Source organism: Pristiophorus japonicus, chromosome 23 (assembly GCF_044704955.1).
Source record: "Pristiophorus japonicus isolate sPriJap1 chromosome 23, sPriJap1.hap1, whole genome shotgun sequence".
Lineage (NCBI taxonomy): Eukaryota > Metazoa > Chordata > Chondrichthyes > Pristiophoridae > Pristiophorus > Pristiophorus japonicus.
Genome location: NC_091999.1, coordinates 59,449,574 through 59,470,905, shown reverse-complemented (window position 1 = coordinate 59,470,905; position 21,332 = coordinate 59,449,574). Strand labels below are relative to the sequence as shown.

The 21,332-nt window shown below is 47.4% G+C and overlaps 1 protein-coding gene across 1 annotated transcript; it reads right to left on the bottom strand.

The window, feature by feature from the left end:
* Positions 1-319: 319 nt before the first annotated feature.
* LOC139235383 (zinc finger protein 239-like) lies at positions 320-17,053 on the bottom strand. The gene is made up of 2 exons (XM_070866521.1): positions 16,430-17,053; positions 320-1,577 (listed from the first exon to the last, which is right to left on the bottom strand). Exon 2 carries the CDS (start codon positions 1,222-1,224, stop codon positions 634-636), a length of 591 nt encoding a protein of 196 aa, XP_070722622.1. The 5' UTR covers positions 1,225-1,577; positions 16,430-17,053; the 3' UTR covers positions 320-633.
* Positions 17,054-21,332: the final 4,279 nt, after the last annotated feature.

Sequence of the window (21,332 nt, the reverse complement as noted above, 5' to 3'; positions counted from 1 at the left end):
TGCAGGTACAGCAATAATCAGGAAGGCAAACTGAATGCTGGCCTTTATTGCAAAGGGGATGGAGTTGAAAAGTACGGAAGTCCTGCTACAACTGTAAGACCACACCTGGGCTACTGCGCACAGTTTTGGTCTGGACTTGTCTCCATTCTCATGCCGAGAGGATTGATCCACCCAGATGGGAACAACAACATTTGGGTACACTGATTCCCCACCAATTCCAATTCCCCTTCTTTCTGGTGGATATGGAGGGGCCACTGTGTGTAATGAGCAAGGCATTAAGAATTGTCAGCAAGCTCTTTCGAATTGGAGATTTTATTCAGTGGAAACTTTCACACACTATTGTAGATTTTGTACCAAAGATCAATTTAGGATTAAAGTAAAAGTTCATAATTTTATTACAAAGTAAATTTCTGTTGAGAATTGCTGAATTAAGGGGAAAGATAACCCACAGTGTTTCTTAAATGGACACTGCATCCCTGAGAACACAATCAGCAATATATCCAGAATATTAAAATCCAGCCCAGTTATCGGGTTATTAACATCAACAGAGACAAACCCCAACTGTCAGAATGAACATGGTTCAGTCGGGATGTGATTAACAGCCTCAATAACAGTAGAATCCAACTCCTGCAATCACTTGTGAACTCGCTGGTGTTTCAGCAGGTGGGATGCCTGAGTGAATCCCTTCCCACACTCCGAGCAGGTGAGCGGCCTCTCCTCAGTGTGTACTCGCTGGTGTGACTGCAGGTGGGATGACTGAGTGAATCCCTTCCCACACTCAGAGCAAGTGAACGGCCTCTCCCCAGTGTGAACTCGCTGGTGTGTCAGCAGGATGGATGGCCGAGTGAATCCCTTCCCACACTCAGAGCAGGTGAACGGCCTCTCCCCAGTGTGAACTCGCTGGTGTGTCAGCAGGTTGGATGAACAAGTGAATCCCTTCCCACACTCATAGCAGGTGAACGGCCTCTCCCCAGTGTGAACTCGCTGGTGTGCCAGCAGGTTGGATGAACAAGTGAATCCCTTCCCACACTCCGAGCAAGTGAATGGCCTCTCCCCAGTGTGAACTCGCTGGTGTTTCAGCAGGTCGGATGACTGAGTGAATCGCTTCCCACACTCAGAGCAGGTGAACGACCTCTCCCCAGTGTGACTGTGCTGATGAATTTCCAGGACAGATGGTGATCTGAATCCCTTCCCACAGTCCCCACATTTCCACGGTTTCTCCATGGTGCGGGTATCCTTGTGACTCTCCAGGTTGGACGATCAGTTGAAGCCTCGCCCACACACACAACACGTTTACAGTTTCTCCCCGCTGTGAATGGTGCGATGTTTCTTCAGGCTGTGTAACTGGTTAAAGCTCTTTTCACAGGCAGTGCACTGGAACACTCACTCGGGTGTGTGTGCCTCGGTGCTTTTCCAGTCACACTGATATTTGAAATCTTTTCGCACAGACAGAACAGACAAATATTTCTCCTTCCACTTTCAAAGGCCGATGATATTCAGGTCCTGATGAATCGATTGACTCCATCAGATCTTGACGCGATGTTTAGTTTGTGTTTCCTGTCTGAAAATCTCCCCTTCTAATACGATGTAAAAGGAGATAACAAAACTCATCACTGTCAGTACAAGACACAAATTCAGGATATACACATCTAGTTTCCATTTAACATTCTTTCCTCTCTTTTTCTTCCAAAGCTGTAAATCCCTGTCCCACACATTGTCCCTCCTGCAGCACTGAAATCCAAATCAACACACATTTCTAGCCTGTTTCTCCTCCACTCCCAGTTTTCACCACCAATTCTGGTTGGGTTCAGTTCTACACTCACTGGTTCCCGTCCCTCTCCTCCCCTGAATGTTCTGACTGTGGCTGGGTTCAGGTCGACACTCACTGGTTCCCCACTTCCACTGAAGATGTTGAGTCTGGCTGTGTTCAGTTCCGCATTCACTCGTTCCCCTACCTCTGCTCCCCTGATGGGGCGGTCTCTGGCTGGGGTCATTTCTGCAATCACTGGGTCCTCTCCGTCCCTCCCCTCTTTCCCCACCACTGAAGATGCTGACTCTGGCTGGGTTTAGTTCTACTGTCACTGGTTCCTCTCCCTTGAAGGTACTGACTATGGATGGGTTTCGTTCTACAGTCACTGGTTCCCCACCCCTGAAGGTACTGACTCTGGCTGGGTTCAGTTCTAGACTCACTGGTTCCCCTCACCTGAAGATGCTGACTCTGGCTGGGTTCAGTTCTACACTCACTAGTTCCCCTCCCCTGAAGGTACTGACTCTGGCTGGGTTCAGTTCTACACTCACTGGTTCCCCTCCACTGAAGATACTGACTCTGGCTGGGTTCAGTTCTACACTCACTGGTTCCCCTCACCTGAAGTTGCTGACTCTGGCTGGGTTCATTTCTGCACTCACTGGTTCCCCTCCCCTGAAGGTGCTGACTCTGGCTGGGTTCAGTTCCAGACACTGACATCATTCACTTTGTTCCTGCACCAAGATGGCCACGCATGTGCTGTGCTGCTCAGTGAATCAAATTGGTGGCGTGAACATGCCTTCCTGCACCAAGATGGCCGCTGTTAACCTGGGCCTGTGACCGGGAGAAAGCCCCAAAGCTGCAACCGCCGATATTCCGGTTATTATTCCGGGCTTGCGGCGAGCACCGATTGTTTATGAAGCCTCCCCGGCTCCCCGCTGGTCCATTACTCTGCTCCGTCCCGCTGAAAAGGACACTTCTTGGGAGCCTGTACAAAACGCGTCTCCTCCACCATTACACGCACCGTGCATGCTCCAAACACAGCCAGGGCCCGCGCCTGCGCACTGAGCTCCTGTAGTCTGGGTGCAGCACATTCTCCCCTGCGGGGCATGCTGGGTACATACGACCATGAGAAATCGGAGCAGGAGTGGGCCACCCAGACCCCCGGGCCTGCTCCCCATTCAATAAGGTCATGGCTGGTCTGATCATAGGCTCAGCTCCATTCCCTGCCCACTCCCCAGAACACTTTACTCCCTTATCGCTCAAAAATCTGGCTATCTCCGCCTTAAATATATACAATGATCCAGACTCCACTGCTCTCTGGTGCAGAGAATTCCACAGATTTACAACCCTCAGAGAAGAAATTCCTCCTCATCTCAGTTTTAAATCGGTTGAGGAGAAAGATTGCATTTGTGACTAGAACACGATGTACTGTGATTGCATTGGGCACTGAACTATGTTCATTCTGGCATATCTTGTTTGTGTCTGGTTATCTTAATAACCTCTATACCTGAACATAAGAACATAAGAAATAGCAACAGGAGTAGGCCATACGGCCCCTCGAGCCTGCTCCGCCATTCAATAAGATCATGGCTGATCTGATCATGGACTCAGTTCCACTTCCCCGCCCGCTCCCCATGCCCCCATATTCCCATATCGTTTAAGAAACTGTCTATTTCTGTCTTAAATTTATTCAATGGCCCAACTTCCACAGCTCTCTGAGGCAGTGAAGTCCATAGATTTACAACCCTCTGAGAGAAGAAATTGCTCCTCATCTCTCTTTTAAATGGGCAGCCCCTTATTCTAAGATCATGCACTCTAATTCTAGACTCCCCATTATCAGTGGAAACATCCTCTCTGCATCCACCTTATCAAGCCCCCTCATAATCTTATACGTTTTGATAAGATCACCTTTCATTCTTCTGAATTCCAGTCAGTAGAGGCCCAACCTGCTTAATTGTTCCTCATAAGTCAAACCCCTCATGCCCAGAATCAACCGAGTGAACCTTCTCTGAGCTGCCTCCAAAGCAAGTATACCCTTTCATAAATATGGAAACCAAAACTGCACGCAGTGTTCCAGGTGTGGCCTCACAGATAGCTGTAGCAAGATTTTCCTGCTTTTATACCCTATCCCTTTTGCAATAAAGGCCAAGATACCATTGGCCTTCCTGATCACTTGCTGAAACTACATACTATCCTGTTGCATTTCATTCACAAATATCCCCAGGTCCTGCTGTACTGCAGTACTTTGCAATCTTTCGCCATTTAAACAATATGTTGCTCTTTGATTTTTTTCTGCCAAAGTGCATGACCTCACACTTTCCAACATTATAGTCCATCTGCCAAATTTTTGCTCACTCACTTAGCCTGTCTATGTCCTTTTGCAGATTTGTTGTGTCCTCCTCACACATTGCTTTTCCTTCGATCTTTGTATCATCAGCAAACTTGGCTATGTTACACTCAGTCCCTTTTTCCAAGTCGTTAATATAGATTGTAAAGCTGGAGATTAATACCCTCTATAAATGTTGAATAAATTATCTTTGTTTCAAACACAGTTTGTTAAATATTTGATTCCTCCATGATCAGAGGAGATTAATTGATGTTCTGTTATGGACTGTTCCCTTTTAGGGCTTTTTCTTAATCTAACTTATATCACTTCTCACCTAGTTCGCTTTCTAGCATATCAAACCCCAAACTTGTTCCATTTGCATACATGAGTTGTGGTTGTAGTAGACTTAACTGCAGTGTCTCACTTTAAACTCAGCTGAAATCTTTTGAACCACCTCTTTATTGAACTGTCTTGCATAAGATTTGAAATCCGTTACTTTCTTGATCAGTTAACCTGTTTTTGAAACCAATTGAATATTAAAAACTCATCCACACATTTTGCACGTGATAGCCTGTGAAATATTCTGATATTTGTAATCATCATTACCACAAGCTCCATTCCCGAGTGACCGACTCCATCCCTCTCCCCAACTTCTGTCTGAGCCTGAACCAGACTGTTCACAACCTTGGTGACATACTTAACCCTGAAATAAGTTTTTGACCACATATCCACAAAATAACTAAGAATGCCTATTTCCACCTCTGTAACATCGCCCATCTCCGCTCATGCCTCAGCTCATCCACTGCTGAAGCCCTCATCCATGCCTTTTTTTACTTCTGGATTTGACTATTCCTATGCACTCATCCCACATTCTGACCTACATAAACTAGTGTTGATCCAAAACTCGGCTGCCCATGTCCGAACTCGCACCAAGTCCAGCTCACCCATCACCCCTGTGCTCGCTGACCGACATTGGCTTCCAGTGAAGCAACGCCTTGATTTCAAAATTCCCACTCACACTGCCTCCACAACACGCCCCCGCCCGCCGCTCCCGCCTATGAGATATCAGTCTTACTGAGTATCCCTGATTATAATTGTTCAACCATTGGTGGTTTTTGTGGCTGTGCCTTCTGTTGCCCAGCCCTCAATTCTGGAACATCCAGCCTAAACATTTCTGTCTAACCCCTGCTGTACCCGCCCTGGCTGTTTTTGATGGGATAGTGTAGAGCACGTTTTTCTCTGTATCTACTCTGTGCTGTATCTTCGCTCAGCGTGTTGGACGGGACAGTGTAGAGTGATTTTTACTCAATATGTAACCCGTGTTGTTCCTGCCCTGGGTGTGTTTGATCGGACAGTTTAGAGGGAGATTTACTCTGTATCTAACCCGTGCTTTACCTACCCTGAGAATGGTTAATGGGACAATGTAGAGGGATATTTACTTTGCATTATAACCCTTTGTGTACCTGCCATGGAGTGGCTGATAGGACAGTGTAGAGGGAATTTACTCTGCATCTATCATTTGTGTACTTGCCCTGGGAATGTTTGCTGGGACAGTGTACAGGGAACGTTACTCTGTTTGTACCCAGTGCTGTACGTGCCCGAGGAGTGTTTGATGGACAGTGTAGAGGAAGTTTTACTCTGTATCTAACCCGTGATGTACCTGTGATGGGAGTGTTTGATAGATCAGTGTAGAGGGAACTTTCCTCTGTATCTAACCTGTGTTGTACCTGCCCTGGGAATGTCTGGTTGAACATTATAGAGGGAGATCTCCTCAATATCTAATAAATGCTGTATCTGCCCTGGAATGCCTGGGACGTTAGAGGGAGATGTACTCTGTGTCTAACCTGTACTGTACTTGCCCTGGGAACTGTATAGCGGAAGCTTTGGTCTGTATTTAATCCATGTTGTACCTGCCCTGGGAGAGTGTGATGGGACAGTGTATTGGGATCCTTACGGTGTACCTACTCATATCCGTTATACCCCTTGGAGGACGAAATGTGCAGTGTGACTCCGGGAGGAGCTCCTCAGCCGGAGTGACTGGAGTGCATCATCACCCCCAGCAACCAAATTTTAATTTGATTTAAGTTTACTGTCCAAAGTTTAATTGGTTTATTTTGTTGGTTATAGTGCCCCCCCACCCTCCCGCCCCAGCTTTAATCTGGGGGCACTTGATTTACAGATCAACAACAAAATAGTTGTGCTTTACCTGCCCTGGGATTTTTTTATTGGAACAGTGTAGAGGGAGAAATTACTCTGTAATTATCCCGTGCTGTTCCTGCCCTGGAGTGTTTGTGGGACATGTACTCCATATGTGCTGTACCAGCCCTCGTCTGTTTGTTGCGACAATGTTGAGGGAGCTTTATTCTGGATATAACCCATGCTGTACCTGCCCTGGGGCTGTTTAATGGGACCGTGTCGAGACAGATTTACTCTCTGTTTAAACCGTGCTGTACTTCACCTGAGAGTATTTAATGTGGCAGAGTAGAGTAGCGGGAGCTCTACACTGTATCTAACCCATGTATCACATCATGGGCCACCCCAACCTGCGAGAGAACATCTCCACAGGTTGGGGCTATAAAAAGAGCAGGAGCGAGCCACTGCAGCTTCAGTGTGAGCAGACACAAATGTGTGACGGCTTCGAGGTAGATGACTGGGTGACATCATCAGGCCCCAGATTGCCATTTGGAGCGTGAGCAGGAGCATCGGCAGGGCCTTGGTACAGCAGAGGAACATGGAAGGTTGTGCTGGACTTGTGACGAGTGATCGGGGCAGAGGAGTGATGAGGGAGCATGCCTGAGATTTGGTGAGTGATCGTGATGGAGGTTTAGCGAATGTTTGGTGCAGAGATGGGGCAGGAGATTGTGGCGGAGGTGCGGCGAGTGTTTTTTTGGAGGAGGAGCGGAGAGGGATCGTGCTGGAGGTGAAGTGAATGTTTGTGGTGGAGGAGTGGTGAGAGATCGTGGCGGAGGTGCAGCGAATGTTTGTGGTGGAGGAGTGGCGAGAGATCGTGGCGGAGGTGCAGCGAATGAGGGTACCGGGCGCAAAAGAGGCGAGAGCCCAGGGGCAGCACGGACCAGCCCACACTGTTATATTTGTGCACACTAGCTCCGTACAGCAAAACAGGTCTCCAGTAATCCTGATTAACCCTTGCCACTGGACCAATCCTAGCTCTGTCATACCCGTGTCGTGGCTGGTGTGCAACAGTCACCACACGTTAAAAACAATCCACCCATCGGCATCTTCCACCTCCTCAATTGGAGGTCAGGACTGGAACATTGGGTCCTTCATTGAAACATCTGTGAACTCATGTGGAAGCAAATCATCCTCGTTCGAGGGGCCAGCTATGATCATCTAACCCGTGCTTTACTTGCCCTGGGATTGTTCAGAACAGTGTAGAGGGAGCTTTATTCTGTATCTATCACATGCTGTAGTTTCCTCTGGCACTGACTCTCACTGGGATACAGTTCCTTTGGCACAGATTTACTGTATATTTAATTCGTGCTGTACCTATCCTGGGAGTGTTTGATAGGATAGTGTAGAGTGAGCTTTATTCATTATCTAACCAATGCAGTATCCACTCTGGAATGCATGGGACAGGTTGAGGGAGATATACTCCATATCACACCTTGGAATGTCTAGTGGGATAGTGTTGAGGAAGCTTTACTCTGTATCCAAGCAAGGCAAGCCTATCCTTCCTGAGAGAAGGAGACCAAAACAGTGCATAGGACTCCAGGTGTGGTAAGGGAGTGAAGAGTTCTGGGGAGCGGGCAGGGAAGTGGAGCTGAGTCTGTGATCAGACCAGTCATGACCTTATTGAATGGGGAGCAGGCTCGGGGGTCCGGGTGGCCCACTCTTGCTCCTATTTCTCATGGTCTTATGTACCCAGCGTGCCCCACGGGGGAGAATGTGCTGCACCCAGACTATAGGAGCTCAGTGAGCATGCGCTGTGCGTGTAATGGCGGTGGCGACACATTTTGTACAGGCTCCTCAGAAGTGTCCTTTTCAGCAGGACAGAGTGGAGAAATGGACCAGCGGGGAGCCGGGGAGGCTTCATAAACAACCGATGCTCACTGCAAGCCCGGAATAATAACCGGAATATCGGCGGTTGCAGTTTCGAAGCTTTCTCCCGGTCACAGGCTCAGGCTAACGGCGGCCATCTTCATTCAGGAAGGCAGGCTCAGCGCTCCGCTATTTTGATTCAGTGAGTAGCAGAGCGCATGTGTGGCCATCTTGGTGCAGGAACAAAGTGAATGATGTCAATGTCTGGAACTGAACCCACCCAGAGTCAGTACCTTCAGGGGAGGGGATCCAGTGAGTGCAGAACTGAACCCAGCCAGAGTCAGCACCTTCAGGGGAGGGGAACCAGTGAGTGTAGAACTGAACCCAGCCAGAGTCAGTACCTTCAGGGGAGGGGAACCAGTGAGTGTAGAACTGAACCCAGCCAGAGTCAGTACCTTCAGGGGAGGGGAACCAGTGAGTGTAGAACTGACCCCAGCCAGAGTCAGTACCTTCAGGGGAGGGGAACCAGTGAGTGTAGAACTGAAACCAGCCAGAGTCAACACCTTCAGGGGGGGGGGATCCAGTGAGTGTAGAACTGAACCCAGCCAGAGTCAGTACCTTCAGGGGAGGCGGGGGGAAGAGAGAGGGGATAAAAGTTCACTGGTTTGGGGGTAATATATTAGCATGGATGGAGGATTGGCTAACTGACAGAAAACAGAGAGTGAGGATAAATGGTTGTTTCTCGGGTTGACAATCAGTAACTAGTGGGGTGTCGCAGGGATCAATGCTGAGACTCCAACTATTTACAATCCATATTAATGACTTGGAAGAAGGGACCGAGTGTAACAAAGCCAAGGGAGGATTTAAACTAATATGGCAGGGGGATGGGAACCAATGCAGGGAGACAGAGGGAAACAAAAAGGAGCCAAAAGCAAAAGACAGAAAGGAGATGAGGAAAAGTGTAGGGCAGAGAAACCCAAGGCAAAGAACAAAAAGGGCCACTGTACAGCAAAATTCTAAAAGGACAAAGGGTGTTAATAAAACAAGCCTGAAGGCTTTGTGTCTTAATGCAAGGAGTATCCGCAATAAGGTGGATGAATTAATTGTGCAAATAGATGTTAACAAATATGATGTGATTGGGATTACGGAGACGTGGCTCCAGGATGATCAGGGCTGGGAACTCAACATTCAGGGGTATTCAACATTCAGGAAGGATAGAATAAAAGGAAAAGGAGGTGGGGTAGCATTGCTGGTTAAAGAGGAGATTAATGCAATAGTTAGGAAAGACATTAGCTTGGATGATGTGGAATCTATATGGGTAGAGCTGCAGAACACCAAAGGGCAAAAAACGTTAGTAGGAGTTGTGTACAGACCTCCAAACAGTAGTAGGGATGTTGGGGAGGGCATCAAACAGGAAATTAGGGGTGCATGCAATAAAGGTGTAGCAGTTATAATGGGTGACTTTAATATGCACATAGATTGGGCTAGCCAAACTGGAAGCAATACGGTGGAGGAGGATTTCCTGGAGTGCATAAGGGATGGTTTTCTAGACCAATATGTTGAGGAACCAACTAGGGGGGAGGCCATCTTAGACTGGGTGTTGTGTAATGAGAGAGGATTAATTAGCAATCTCATTGTGCGAGGCCCCTTGGGGAAGAGTGACCATAATATGGTGGAATTCTGCATTAGGATGGAGAATGAAACAGTAATTTCAGAGACCATGGTCCAGAACTTAAAGAAGGGTAACTTTGAAGGTATGAGGCGTGAATTGGCTAGGATAGATTGGCGAATGATACTTAGGGGGTTGACTGTGGATGGGCAATGGCAGACATTTAGAGACCGCATGGATGAAGTACAACAATTGTACATTCCTGTCTGGCGTAAAAATAAAAAGGGGAAGGTGGCTCAACCGTGGCTATCTAGGGAAATCAGGGATAGTATTAAAGCCAAGGAAGTGGCATACAAATTGGCCAGAAATAGCAGCGAACCTGGGGACTGGGAGAAATTTAGAACTCAGCAGAGGAGGACAAAGGGTTTGATTAGGACAGGGAAAATGGAGTACGAGAAGAAGCTTGCAGGGAACATTAAGGCGGATTGCAAAAGTTTCTATAGGTATGTAAAGAGAAAAAGGTTGGTGAAGACAAACGTAGGTCCCCTGCAGTCAGAATCAGGGGAAGTCATAACGGGGAACAAAGAAATGGCGGATCAATTGAACAAGTACTTTGGTTCGGTATTCACTAAGGAGGATACAAACAACCTTCCGGATATAAAAGGGGTCAGAGGGTCTAGTAAGGAAGAGGAACTGAGGGAAATCTTTATTAGTCGGGAAATTGTGTTGGGGAAATTGATGGGATTGAAGGCCGATAAATCCCCAGGGCCTGATGGCCTGCATCCTAGAGTACTTAAGGAGGTGGCCTTGGAAATAGCGGATGCATTGACAGTCATTTTCCAACATTCCATTGACTCTGGATCAGTTCCTATGGAGTGGAGGGTAGCCAATGTAACCCCACTTTTTAAAAAAGGAGGGAGAGAGAAAACAGGGAATTATAGACCGGTCAGCCTGACCTCAGTAGTGGGTAAAATGATGGAATCAATTATTAAGGATGTCATAGCAGTGCATCTGGAAAATGGTGACATGATAGGTCGAAGTCAGCATGGATTTGTGAAAGGGAAATCATGCTTGACAAATCTTCTGGAATTTTTTGAGGATGTTTCCAGTAAAGTGGACAAAGGAGAACCAGTTGATGTGGTATATTTGGACTTTCAGAAGGCTTTCGACAAGGTCCCACACAAGAGATTAATGTGCAAAGTTAAAGCACATGGGATTGGGGGTAGTGTGCTGACGTGGATTGAGAACTGGTTGTCAGACAGGAAGCAAAGAGTAGGAGTAAACGGGTACTTTTCAGAATGGCAGGCAGTGACTAGTGGAGTGCCGCAAGGTTCTGTGCTGGGGCCCCAGCTGTTTACATTGTACATTAATGATTTAGACGAGGGGATTAAATGCAGTATCTCCAAATTTGCGGATGATACTAAGTTGGGTGGCAGTGTGAGCTGCGAGGAGGATGCTATTAGGCTGCAGAGTGACTTGGATAGGTTAGGTGAGTGGGCAAATGCATGGCAGATGAAGTATAATGTGGATAAATGTGAGGTTATCCACTTTGGTGGTAAAAACAGAGAGACAGACTATTATCTGAATGGTGACAGATTAGGAAAAGGGAAGGTGCAACGAGACCTGGGTGTCATGGTACATCAGTCATTGAAGGTTGGCATGCAGGTACAGCAGGCGGTTAAGAAAGCAAATGGCATGTTGGCCTTCATAGCGAGGGGATTTGAATACAGGGGCAGGGAGGTGTTGCTACAGTTGTACAGGGCCTTGGTGAGGCCACACCTGGAGTATTGTGTACAGTTTTGGTCTCCTAACTTGAGGAAGGACATTCTTGCTATTGAGGGAGTGCAGCGAAGGTTCACCAGACTGATTCCCGGGATGGCGGGACTGACCTATCAAGAAAGATTGGATCAATTGGGCTTGTATTCACTGGAGTTCAGAAGAATGAGAGGGGACCTCATAGAAACGTTTAAAATTCTGACGGGTTTAGACAGGTTAGATGCAGAAAGAATGTTCCCAATGTTGGGGAGGTCCAGAACCAGGGGTCACAGTCTGAGGATAAGGGGTAAGCCATTTAGGACCGAGATGAGGAGAAACTTCTTCACCCAGAGAGTGGTGAACCTGTGGAATTCTCTACCACAGAAAGTAGTTGAGGCCAATTCACTAAATATATTCAAAAGGGAGTTAGATGAAGTCCTTACTACTCGGGGGATCAAGGGTTATGGCGAGAAAGCAGGAAGGGGGTACTGAAGTTTCATGTTCAGCCATGAACTCATTGAATGGCGGTGCAGGCTAGAAGGGCTGAATGGCCTGCTCCTGCACCTATTTTCTATGTTTCTATGTTTCTAAGTTTGCTGATGATACAAAGATGGGAGGAAAAGCAATGTGTGAGGCAGGGACACAAAACCTGCAAAAGGACACAGACAGGCTAAGTGAGTGAGCATATATTTGGCAGATGGAGTATAATTTTGGAAAGTGTGATGTCAGGCACTTTGGCAGAAAAAAATTAAACAGCAAGTTGTTGTTTAAATGTTGAAAGATTGCAAAGTGCTGCAGTACAGCGAGACCTGAGGGTACTTGTGCATGAAACACAAAAGGATAGTATGCAGGTGCAGTAAGTGATCAGGAAGGCCAATGGAATCTTGGCCTTTATTCCAAATGGGATGGAGTATAAAAGCAGGGAAGTCTTGCTACAGCTATATAAGGTATTGGTGAGGCCACACCTGGAATACTGCGTGCAGTTTTGGTTTCCATATTTATGAAAGAATATACTTGCTTTGGAGGCAGTTCAGAGAATTGTCACAAGGTTAATTCCAGGGATGAGATAGACAGGACAGAGAGAGGTTGTTTCCACTTGTCGGGGAGACTCGAACTTGGGGGCACAGCCTCAAAATATGAGGGAGCCAATTTAAAACTAAGTTGAGAAGGAATTTCTTCTCGCAGAGGTTTGTGAAACTGTGGAATTCTCTGCCCAAGGAAGCAGTTGAGGCTAGCTCATTGAATATATTCAAATCACAGATAGATAGATTTTTAACCAATAAGGGAATTAAGGGTTATGGGGAGCGGGCGGGTAAGTGGAGCTGAGTCCACGGCCAGATCAGCCTTGATCTTGCTGAGTGGCGGAGCAGGCTCGAGAGCCTAGATGGCCTGCTCCTGTTCCTAATTCTTATGTTTTTATAATTCTTATGTTCTTATGTTCTTATTAATGTTGGGGAAGTCCAGAACCAGCGGTCACACTCTGGGGATAAGGAATAAGCCATTTAGGACCGAGATGAGGAGAGACTTCTTCACCCAGAGAGTGGTGAACCTGTGGAATTCCCTGCCACAGAAAGTTGTTGAGGCCAATTCACTAAATATATTCAAAAAGGAGTTAGATGTCGTCCTTACTACTAGGGGGATCAAGGGGTATGGCGAGAAAGCAGGAATGGGGTACAGAAGTGGCATGTTCAGCCATGAACTCATTGAATGGCGGTGCAGGCTCGAAGGGCCGAATGACCTACTCCTACACCTATTTTTTATGTTTCTATGAGGGGGTTGACTTATGAGAAAAGGTTGGGGTTGGGCCTCTACTCATTGGAATTCAGAAGTATAAGGGGTGATCTTAACGAAACGCGTAAGGTTATGAGGGGGCTTGACAAGGTGGATGCAGAGAGGAATTTCCACTGATAATGGGGAGACGAGAACTATGGGGCATAATCTTAGAATAAGGGGCCGCCCACTTAAAAGAAGAAATTTCTTCTTGGAGAGTTGTGGATCTGTGGAATTCACTGCCTCAGAGAGCTGTGCAATCCGGGACATTTAATAAATTTAAGACATAAATAGACAGATTCATAAACTATAAGGGAATAAGTGGTTATGGGGAGCGGACAGGGGAGTGGACTCGAGTCCATGATCGGATCAGCGATGATCGTATTAAATGGAGGAGCAGGCTCGAGGGGCCGAATGGGCTATGCCTGCTCCTATTTCTTATGTTAACTAGTGAGTGCAGAACTGAAACCAGACAGATTTAGCATCTGCATTGGATGAGAGGGGAGCCAGTGAGTTTGGAACAGATTCCAGCCACATTCAGCACCTTAAGGGGAGGGGACCAGTGATTGTAGAATTTGTTCCAGCCAGAGCCGACACCTTTAGGGGAGGAGAGGGAGGGGAACCAGTGAGTGTGGAACTGAACCCAGACAGAGTCTGCACCTTCAGGAGAGGGGAACCAGTGAGTGTAGAACTGAACCCAGACAGAGTCTGCACCTTCAGGGGAGGGGAACCAGTGAGTGTAGAACTGAACCCAGCCAGAGTCAGCACCTTAGGGGAGGGGAACAAGTGAGTGTAGAACTGAACCCAGCCAGAGTCAGTACCTTCAGGGGAGGGGAACCAGTGAGTGTAGAACTGAACCCAGCCAGAGTCAGTACCTTCAGGGGAGGGGAACCAGTCAGTGTGGAACTGAACCCAGCCAGAGTCAGCACCTTCAGGGGAGGGGAACCAGTGAGTGTAGAACTGAACCCAGACAGAGTCAGCACCTTCAGGAGAGGGGAACCAGTCAGTGTGGAACTGAACCCAGCTAGAGTCAGCACCTTCAGGGGAGGGGAACCAGTGAGTGTAGAACTGAACCCAGCCAGAGTCAGCACCTTCAGGGGAGGGGAACCAGTGAGTGTAGAACTGAACCCAGCCAGAGTCAGTACCTTCAGGGGAGGGGAACCAGTGAGTGTAGAACTGAACCCAGCCAGAGTCAGTACCTTCAGGGGAGGGGAACCAGTGAGTGCATAACTGAACCCAGTCAGATTCAGTACCTTCAGGGGAGGGGAACCAGTGAGTGTAGAACTGAACAAAGCCAGAGTCAGCACCTTAAGGGGAGGGCCAGAGGGCAACCAGTGATTGTCGATGAAGTAGGATTTTAGAATCTCACTGTCGAAAGACCCTGGCAATAGTCAAAGTAGGTCAGAAGCAAACCCGGTTGCCCCAGCAACAGGAGGATGGAGCTGTAATAATAAAGTACATCGCATACACTGTTCCAAGAAATCGCACAGGACAGGATGTTCGGCTGCGAGAATGTAAACCACAGTCGGCTGAGACTGCGAGATGTGCACTACTCTGTAAATGTCACAAACATTGTGGTTGAGATGTACAAACCACACAATTTGAGCAAAGTTGTATCAATGCACTGTCAACACCATGTTTTAGATGCAATGTTAAATGTCATGAAACCTTGCGTCGGGCCGAGCAGGTGTGTCTCTGATCAAAATAGGTCAATGTCGCTGTAAAACTGAACCCAGCCAGAGTCAGTACCTTCAGGGGAGGGGAACCAATGAGTGTAGAACTGAACCCAGCCAGAGTCAGCACCTTCAGGGGAGGGGAGAAATGGGAGGGAGGGGAAGCATGGAGTATAGAACTGAACACATCCACAGAAGGTACCTTCAGGTTCACGCCCTGGTTCCTCTCCTGCCTGGTGTAGAAATCCCCTCGGCACAGGAATGGAGACAAGTCCAGACCAAAACTGTGCGCAGTACTCCAGCTGTGGTCTTACCAATAACCTGTACAGTTGTAGCAGGACTTCGACTTTTATACTCCGTCCCCTTGCAATAAAGGCCAGAATTCGATTTGCCTTCCTGATTACTTGCTGTACCTGTATACTAACTTTTTGAGTTTATTGTACAAGAACCCCCAGATCCCTCTGTGTAACAGTATTTTGTAATCATCCATTTAAATAATAATTTGCTGTGTTATTTTTCCTGCCAAAAGGAGATAACCTGACATTTTACCACATTGTCGTCCATCTGCCAGATTTTTGCCCACTCATTGACCCTGTCTATATCCCTTTGTAGATTTTTTGCATCCTCCTCACAACTTGCTTTCCCACCTATCTTTGTATCATCAGCAAATTTGGTTGCGTTACACTCAGTCCCTTCATCCAAGTCATTATTATCAATTATAAATAGTTGAGGCCCCAGCACTGATCCCTGCAGCACCCCACTAGTTACAGTTTGCCAACCTGAAAATGACCCATTTATCCCGACTCTGTTTTGTGTGTTACCCAATCCTCGATCCATGCTGATATATTACTGACAACCCCGTGAGCTCTTAGCTTGTGCAGTAACCTTATCGAATACTTTCTGGAAATCCAAATATACATCATCAACGGGTTGTCCTTTATCCACTCTGCTCATTACATCTTGAAACAACTCCAGCAAATTTGTCAAACATGATTTCCCTTTCATAAAACCATGCTGACTCTGCTTCACTGCAATATGATATTCTAAATGTCCTGCTTCTACTTCCTAAATGATGGACTCCAGTATTTTCCCATTGACAGATGGTAGGCTAACTGGTCTATAATTTCCTGCTTTCTGTGTCCCTCCTTTCTTAAATAGGGATGTTACATTTGCAGTTTTCCAGTCCACTGGGACCTCTCCAGAATTCAGGGAATTTTGGTAGATTACAACCAGTGCATCCACTATCTCTGCAGCCACTTCTTTTAAGACCCTGGGATGCATGTCATCAGGTCCAGGGGACTTGTCCACCTTTAATCCCATTAGTTTGCTGAGTACTTTATCTCGAGTGATAGTGATTCTTTTGAGGTCCCCAACCCACACAATAACTCCTTTAACAACTATTGGGATGTTTTTAGTGTCTACTGTGAAGACCGATAGAAAATATCTGTTCAAAGTCTCTTCCATTTCCGTGTTTCCCATAATTAATTCTCCAGTCCCATCTTCTAAGGGACCAACGTTTACTTTAGCTACTCGTTTCTTTTTTTACATACCTGTAGAAGCTCTTACTGTCTTTTTATATTTCTTACTAGTTTGATCTCGTATGCTATCATCTCTGTCTTTATTATTATTAGTCCTCCTTCGCTGGTTTCTAAACATTTCTCAATCCTCTGGCCTTCCACTGTCCTTTGCAACATTGTATGCTTTTTTTTCCAATTTGATACCATCCTTTACTTCCTTCGTTAGCCAGGGATGGTTCATCCTTCTCTTAGTATCTTTGTTTCTCTGCTGAGATTATGAAGTGTCTCCTTAAATGTTTGTCACTGCATTTCTGCAGTCTTACCCTTGAACATATTTTCCCAGTCCACTTGGTGTCAGTGACAAGGATTGGTTTATATCACATGGGAGGAGATTGGTGTCAGTGACTGTGGATTTGAGTCAACCTTCTTTGACCTGACCAAGGCCTTTGACACTGTCAACTGTGAGGGATTATGGAATGTACTTTTCAAATTTGGCTGTCCTCTAAAATGTGTCACCATCCTCCACTTGCTTGGTGATAACATGCAAGCTGTGATCCTGAGCAATGGATCCACCACAGACCCAATTCATGTACAGACCGGGGTGAAGCAAGGCTGTGTCACAACACCCATGCTCTTCTCCATCTTCCTTGCTGCATTGCTACATCTCACCGTCAGTAAGCTTCCCGCTGGAGTGGAGATAATCTACAGAATAAATGGGAAACTGTTCAACCTCCATCGCCTTCAGACCAGATCCAAGGTCGTGCCATCCTCTGTCATCGAATTACAATATGCAGATGATGCTTGTGTCTGCGCTCACTCAGAGGACGAGCTCTAAACCATCGTCAACACATTCACCATAGTGTCTGAGAGCATAGGCCTTACACTAAACATCTCCATAAAAGAAAGGTGCTCTATCAATCTATCCCCACCACACAGCACTGCCCTTCACTCACACCCCACCCCGGTGATCAAAATCCATGATGAGGCCTTTGGCAAAATGGTCCATTTTTCATACCTCGAGATCCTCCTGTCAAGAAGGGCACATATCAATTACTAGGTCCAACACCACCTTATGTGTGTCAGCGCAGCCTTCGGTCGCCTAAGGCATAGAGTGTTTGAAGACCAGAACCGTAAAACCGGCATAAAGCTCATGTTCTACCGAGCAGTAGTGATACCTGCCCTCAGACACGCTTCTCACACATGGACTATGTACAGCAAGCACATCAAAGCACTGGAGAAATAACATCATCACTGCCTCCGGAAGATCCTGCAAATCCATTGGCAGGATAGACGCACCAACTTCTGTTCTCGCACAGACCAACATCCTCAGCATTGAAGCATTGACCTCGCTCGATCAGCTACGATGGATGGGACACATCGCCCACATGCCCGATACGAGACTCCCAAAGCAAGCACTCTAACTTGGAGCTTCAACATGGCAAGCGAGCCCCGGGGAGCAGAGGAAACGCTTCAAGGACACCCTCAAGGCCTCCTTGAAGTTCAATATCCCCGCCGACACCTGGGAATCCCTGGCACAAGATCGCTCAGAGTGGAAGAGAATAATCCGTGAGGGCGTCGAACACTTCGAGTCTCTCCACCTGGAGCAAGCGGAGACCAAGTGCTGACGGCGGGAGGAGCACACGACAACCCAACCACTTCAACAAACCGGCACTTCAACCAACATACTTTCAACCACCGTCTGTCCAACCTGCGACAGAGACTGTAGCTCCCGCATTGGACCGAACAGAGATCTGAGACCTCATTTGTAATATGGAAGACAGGAGGAGATTGGTGTCAGTGACTGTGTGGTTGGTTTATATTAGACAGGAGGGGATTGGTGTCAGTGACTGTTGGGTTAGTTTATATCAGACAGGAGGAGATTGGTGTCAGTGACTGTTGGGTTAGTTTATATCAGACAGGAGGAGATTGGTGTCAGTGACTGTGGGGTTGGTTTATATTAGACAGGAGTGGATTGGTGTCAGTGACTGTGGGTGGGTTTATATCAGAGGGAGGGGATTCGTGTCAGTGACTATGGAGTGGGTTTATATCAGACAGGTGTCATTGAATCATAGCAGTTTACAACACAGAAGGAAGCCATTTGGACCACTGTGTCGTGTGGCTGAAAAACTGCTATCCAGCCGAATCCCACTTTCCAGCTCTTGGTTCATAGCCCTGTAGGTTACGGCACTTCCAATGCGTACCCAAGTACTTTGGCAAATGCGATGAGGGTTCCTGCCTCTACTATTCTTTCAGGCAGTAAGTTCCAGACTCTGGAGGTTATGCTCGGAACGTGTCAAACACTAGTTAGACCACTGCTAGAGTATTCGCACAGTCTGGTCACCACAGTGCAGGAAATATGTGATTGCACTGGAGAGGGTACAGATGAGATTTACCTGGACTGGACTGAAGAATTTTAGCTGAAGAATGTTAAGATGGGCTGGTGTTGTTTTCTTTGGAATGGAGGAGGCTGAGGGTAGAACTGTGTACAAAATTATGAGGGTCCCAGATGGAGTGGATAGGAAGGACATAAGAACATAAGGACAAATAAATAGCAGGAGTAGGCCATCGGACCCCTCGAGCCCGCTCCGCCATTCAATAAGATCATGGCTGATCTGATCTTGGCCCCAATTCCACTTCCCTGCACTCTCGCATAAACTGTCGACTCCCTTATCGATCAAAAATCTGTCTATCTCCACCTTAATTATGTTCAATGACCCAGCCTCCACAGTTCTCTCGGGTAGAGAATTCCAAAGATTCACCACCCTCTGGGAGATGAAATTAATCCTCATTTCCATTTTAAATGGACAACCCCTTATTCTGAAACTATGCACCCTAGTTCTAGTTACCCTCACGAGGGGAAACATCCTCTCTGCATCGACTCTGTCAAACCCCCTCAGCATCTTATACATTTCAATAAGATCACCTCTCAGTCTTCTAAACTCCAATGAGTATAGGCCCAACCTGCTCAATCTATCTTCATATGACAACCCCTTCACCTCAGGAATCAACATTGTGAACCTTCTCTGAACTGCCTTGTGAACCTTCTCTGAACTGACCTTTTTCCCTTCGCAGACAGGTCAATAACCAGGGGGCACAGATTTAAAGTAATTGGTAGAAGGATTAGAGGGGAGTTGAGCAGACACTTTTCACCCAGAGGGTGGTGGGGGTCTGGAACTCACTGTCTGAAAGGGTGGTAGAGGCAGAAACCCTCACCACATTTGAAACATACTTGGATATGCACTGGAAGTGTCATAACCCACAAGGCTGTGGAGCAAGAGCTGGAAAGTGGGATTAGGCTGGATAGCTCTTTTTCGACCAGTACAGACACAGTGGGCGAATGGCCTCCTTCTGTGCTGTAAATGTCGATGATTCTGTGGTCGTTGAAATCCCCGACTATTGCTGCCCTATTGGTTTTGGACTTCTCAGAAACCTTCCTCCATATTTGCTTTTCTATCTCCCTCTGACTGTTTATAGTACACTCCCAACATTGTGATTGCCCCGCTTTTGTTCATCAGTTCAACACATATGGCCTCATTTGATGATCCTTCCAACATCTCATCCCTCCTCTCTGCTGTAACAACACCTCAGCTTATCTGCCTTATCCCCTAGACTTCTTGCATTGAAGTATATACCATTAAACACGGCCAAACTCCTTTGTTGTCGATTTTCTAGCCTTTGTTTCCACTGCCTTCCAAACTAATTTACGAATTTTCTGCTCCCATTTCCAAGCTTTGCTTCTCTCCCTCCTGAATCTGTGCTTAGGTTCCCATCCCACTGCCAAGCAAGTTTAAACCCTCCCCAACAGCATTAGCAAACCCCGGGAGGATAATGGTCGGGGCCCTGTTGAGGTGTGACCTTATCCGGCTTGTACAGTCCCCAGCCCCTCAGGAATCTGTCTGAACACCCTCGCCCCTCAGAATGTCCTGCAGCCTCTCAATGATATCCTTGACCCTGGCACCAGGAAGACAACCGACCATCCTGGAGTTATGTCAGTGGCAGCAGAAATGCCTGTCTGTTCCTGTAACTATTAAAACCCCTTTCACTATTGCCTACCTGACTTTGCCCTTCCCTCCATTCCGTACAGTTGAGCCACCCATGATGCCTTGGACTTGGCTCTGGCTGTACTCCCTGAGGAACCACCAGTACAGAGAGTGAGATGCACTGAGAGGGGTCTTGCACTACCTGCCTGGTCCTCCATGTCTGTCTGGGCAGTCACCCATTCCCTCTCTGCCTGCACACTCTTATGCTGCGAGGTGACGACCCCCTGAAAGGTGCTATCCACGTAGCTCTCAGCCTCGCGGATGCAGTGACACTCGCTGCTGCTCAAGCTCTGAAACCCAGAGATCGAGCTCCTCCAGATGACGACACTTATTGCACACGTACTTAACCAGGACACGAGAAGCGTGGTTGTTCCACAATGACAGGGTTTCATCTGTTTAAACAAAAACAATTCCACTGTTATTCCCTGAAATAATCCCCGCTGCCCGGCCTGAATGAATCCATGTCATTCCCAAACGCTGCAATGTTTGCTGCACCTCACAGGGTTCCATCTCTTGAAATGCATGATTCCCCCAGCCAAAGTGCCTTGCCCCAGTCCCAATATCTGCCTCCCCCAGCTGAAGTGCCTTACCCCAGTCCCAATATCTGCCTCCCCCAGCTGAAGTGCCTTACCCCAGTCCCAGTACATTCCTCCCCCAGTCCTGTTTCTCAGCACCACCTGCATGGAATGATTCGGGGGGAGCGGGGGCTAGACATTGGGAGGGGCTTGTCGCCTGTCGGTCACAAAGTGCAGAACCATTAGTTCCTTTGGGTTAATAAACCCCGGGAGGCGGGGGGAGGGTTACACAGCCAGAGTGCAGATCCAGTCCCGAGTGACAACACTCCGCACCATCCGATTCACACACACCCAGGCTCGGGCCCAGGCCACCAATCACAG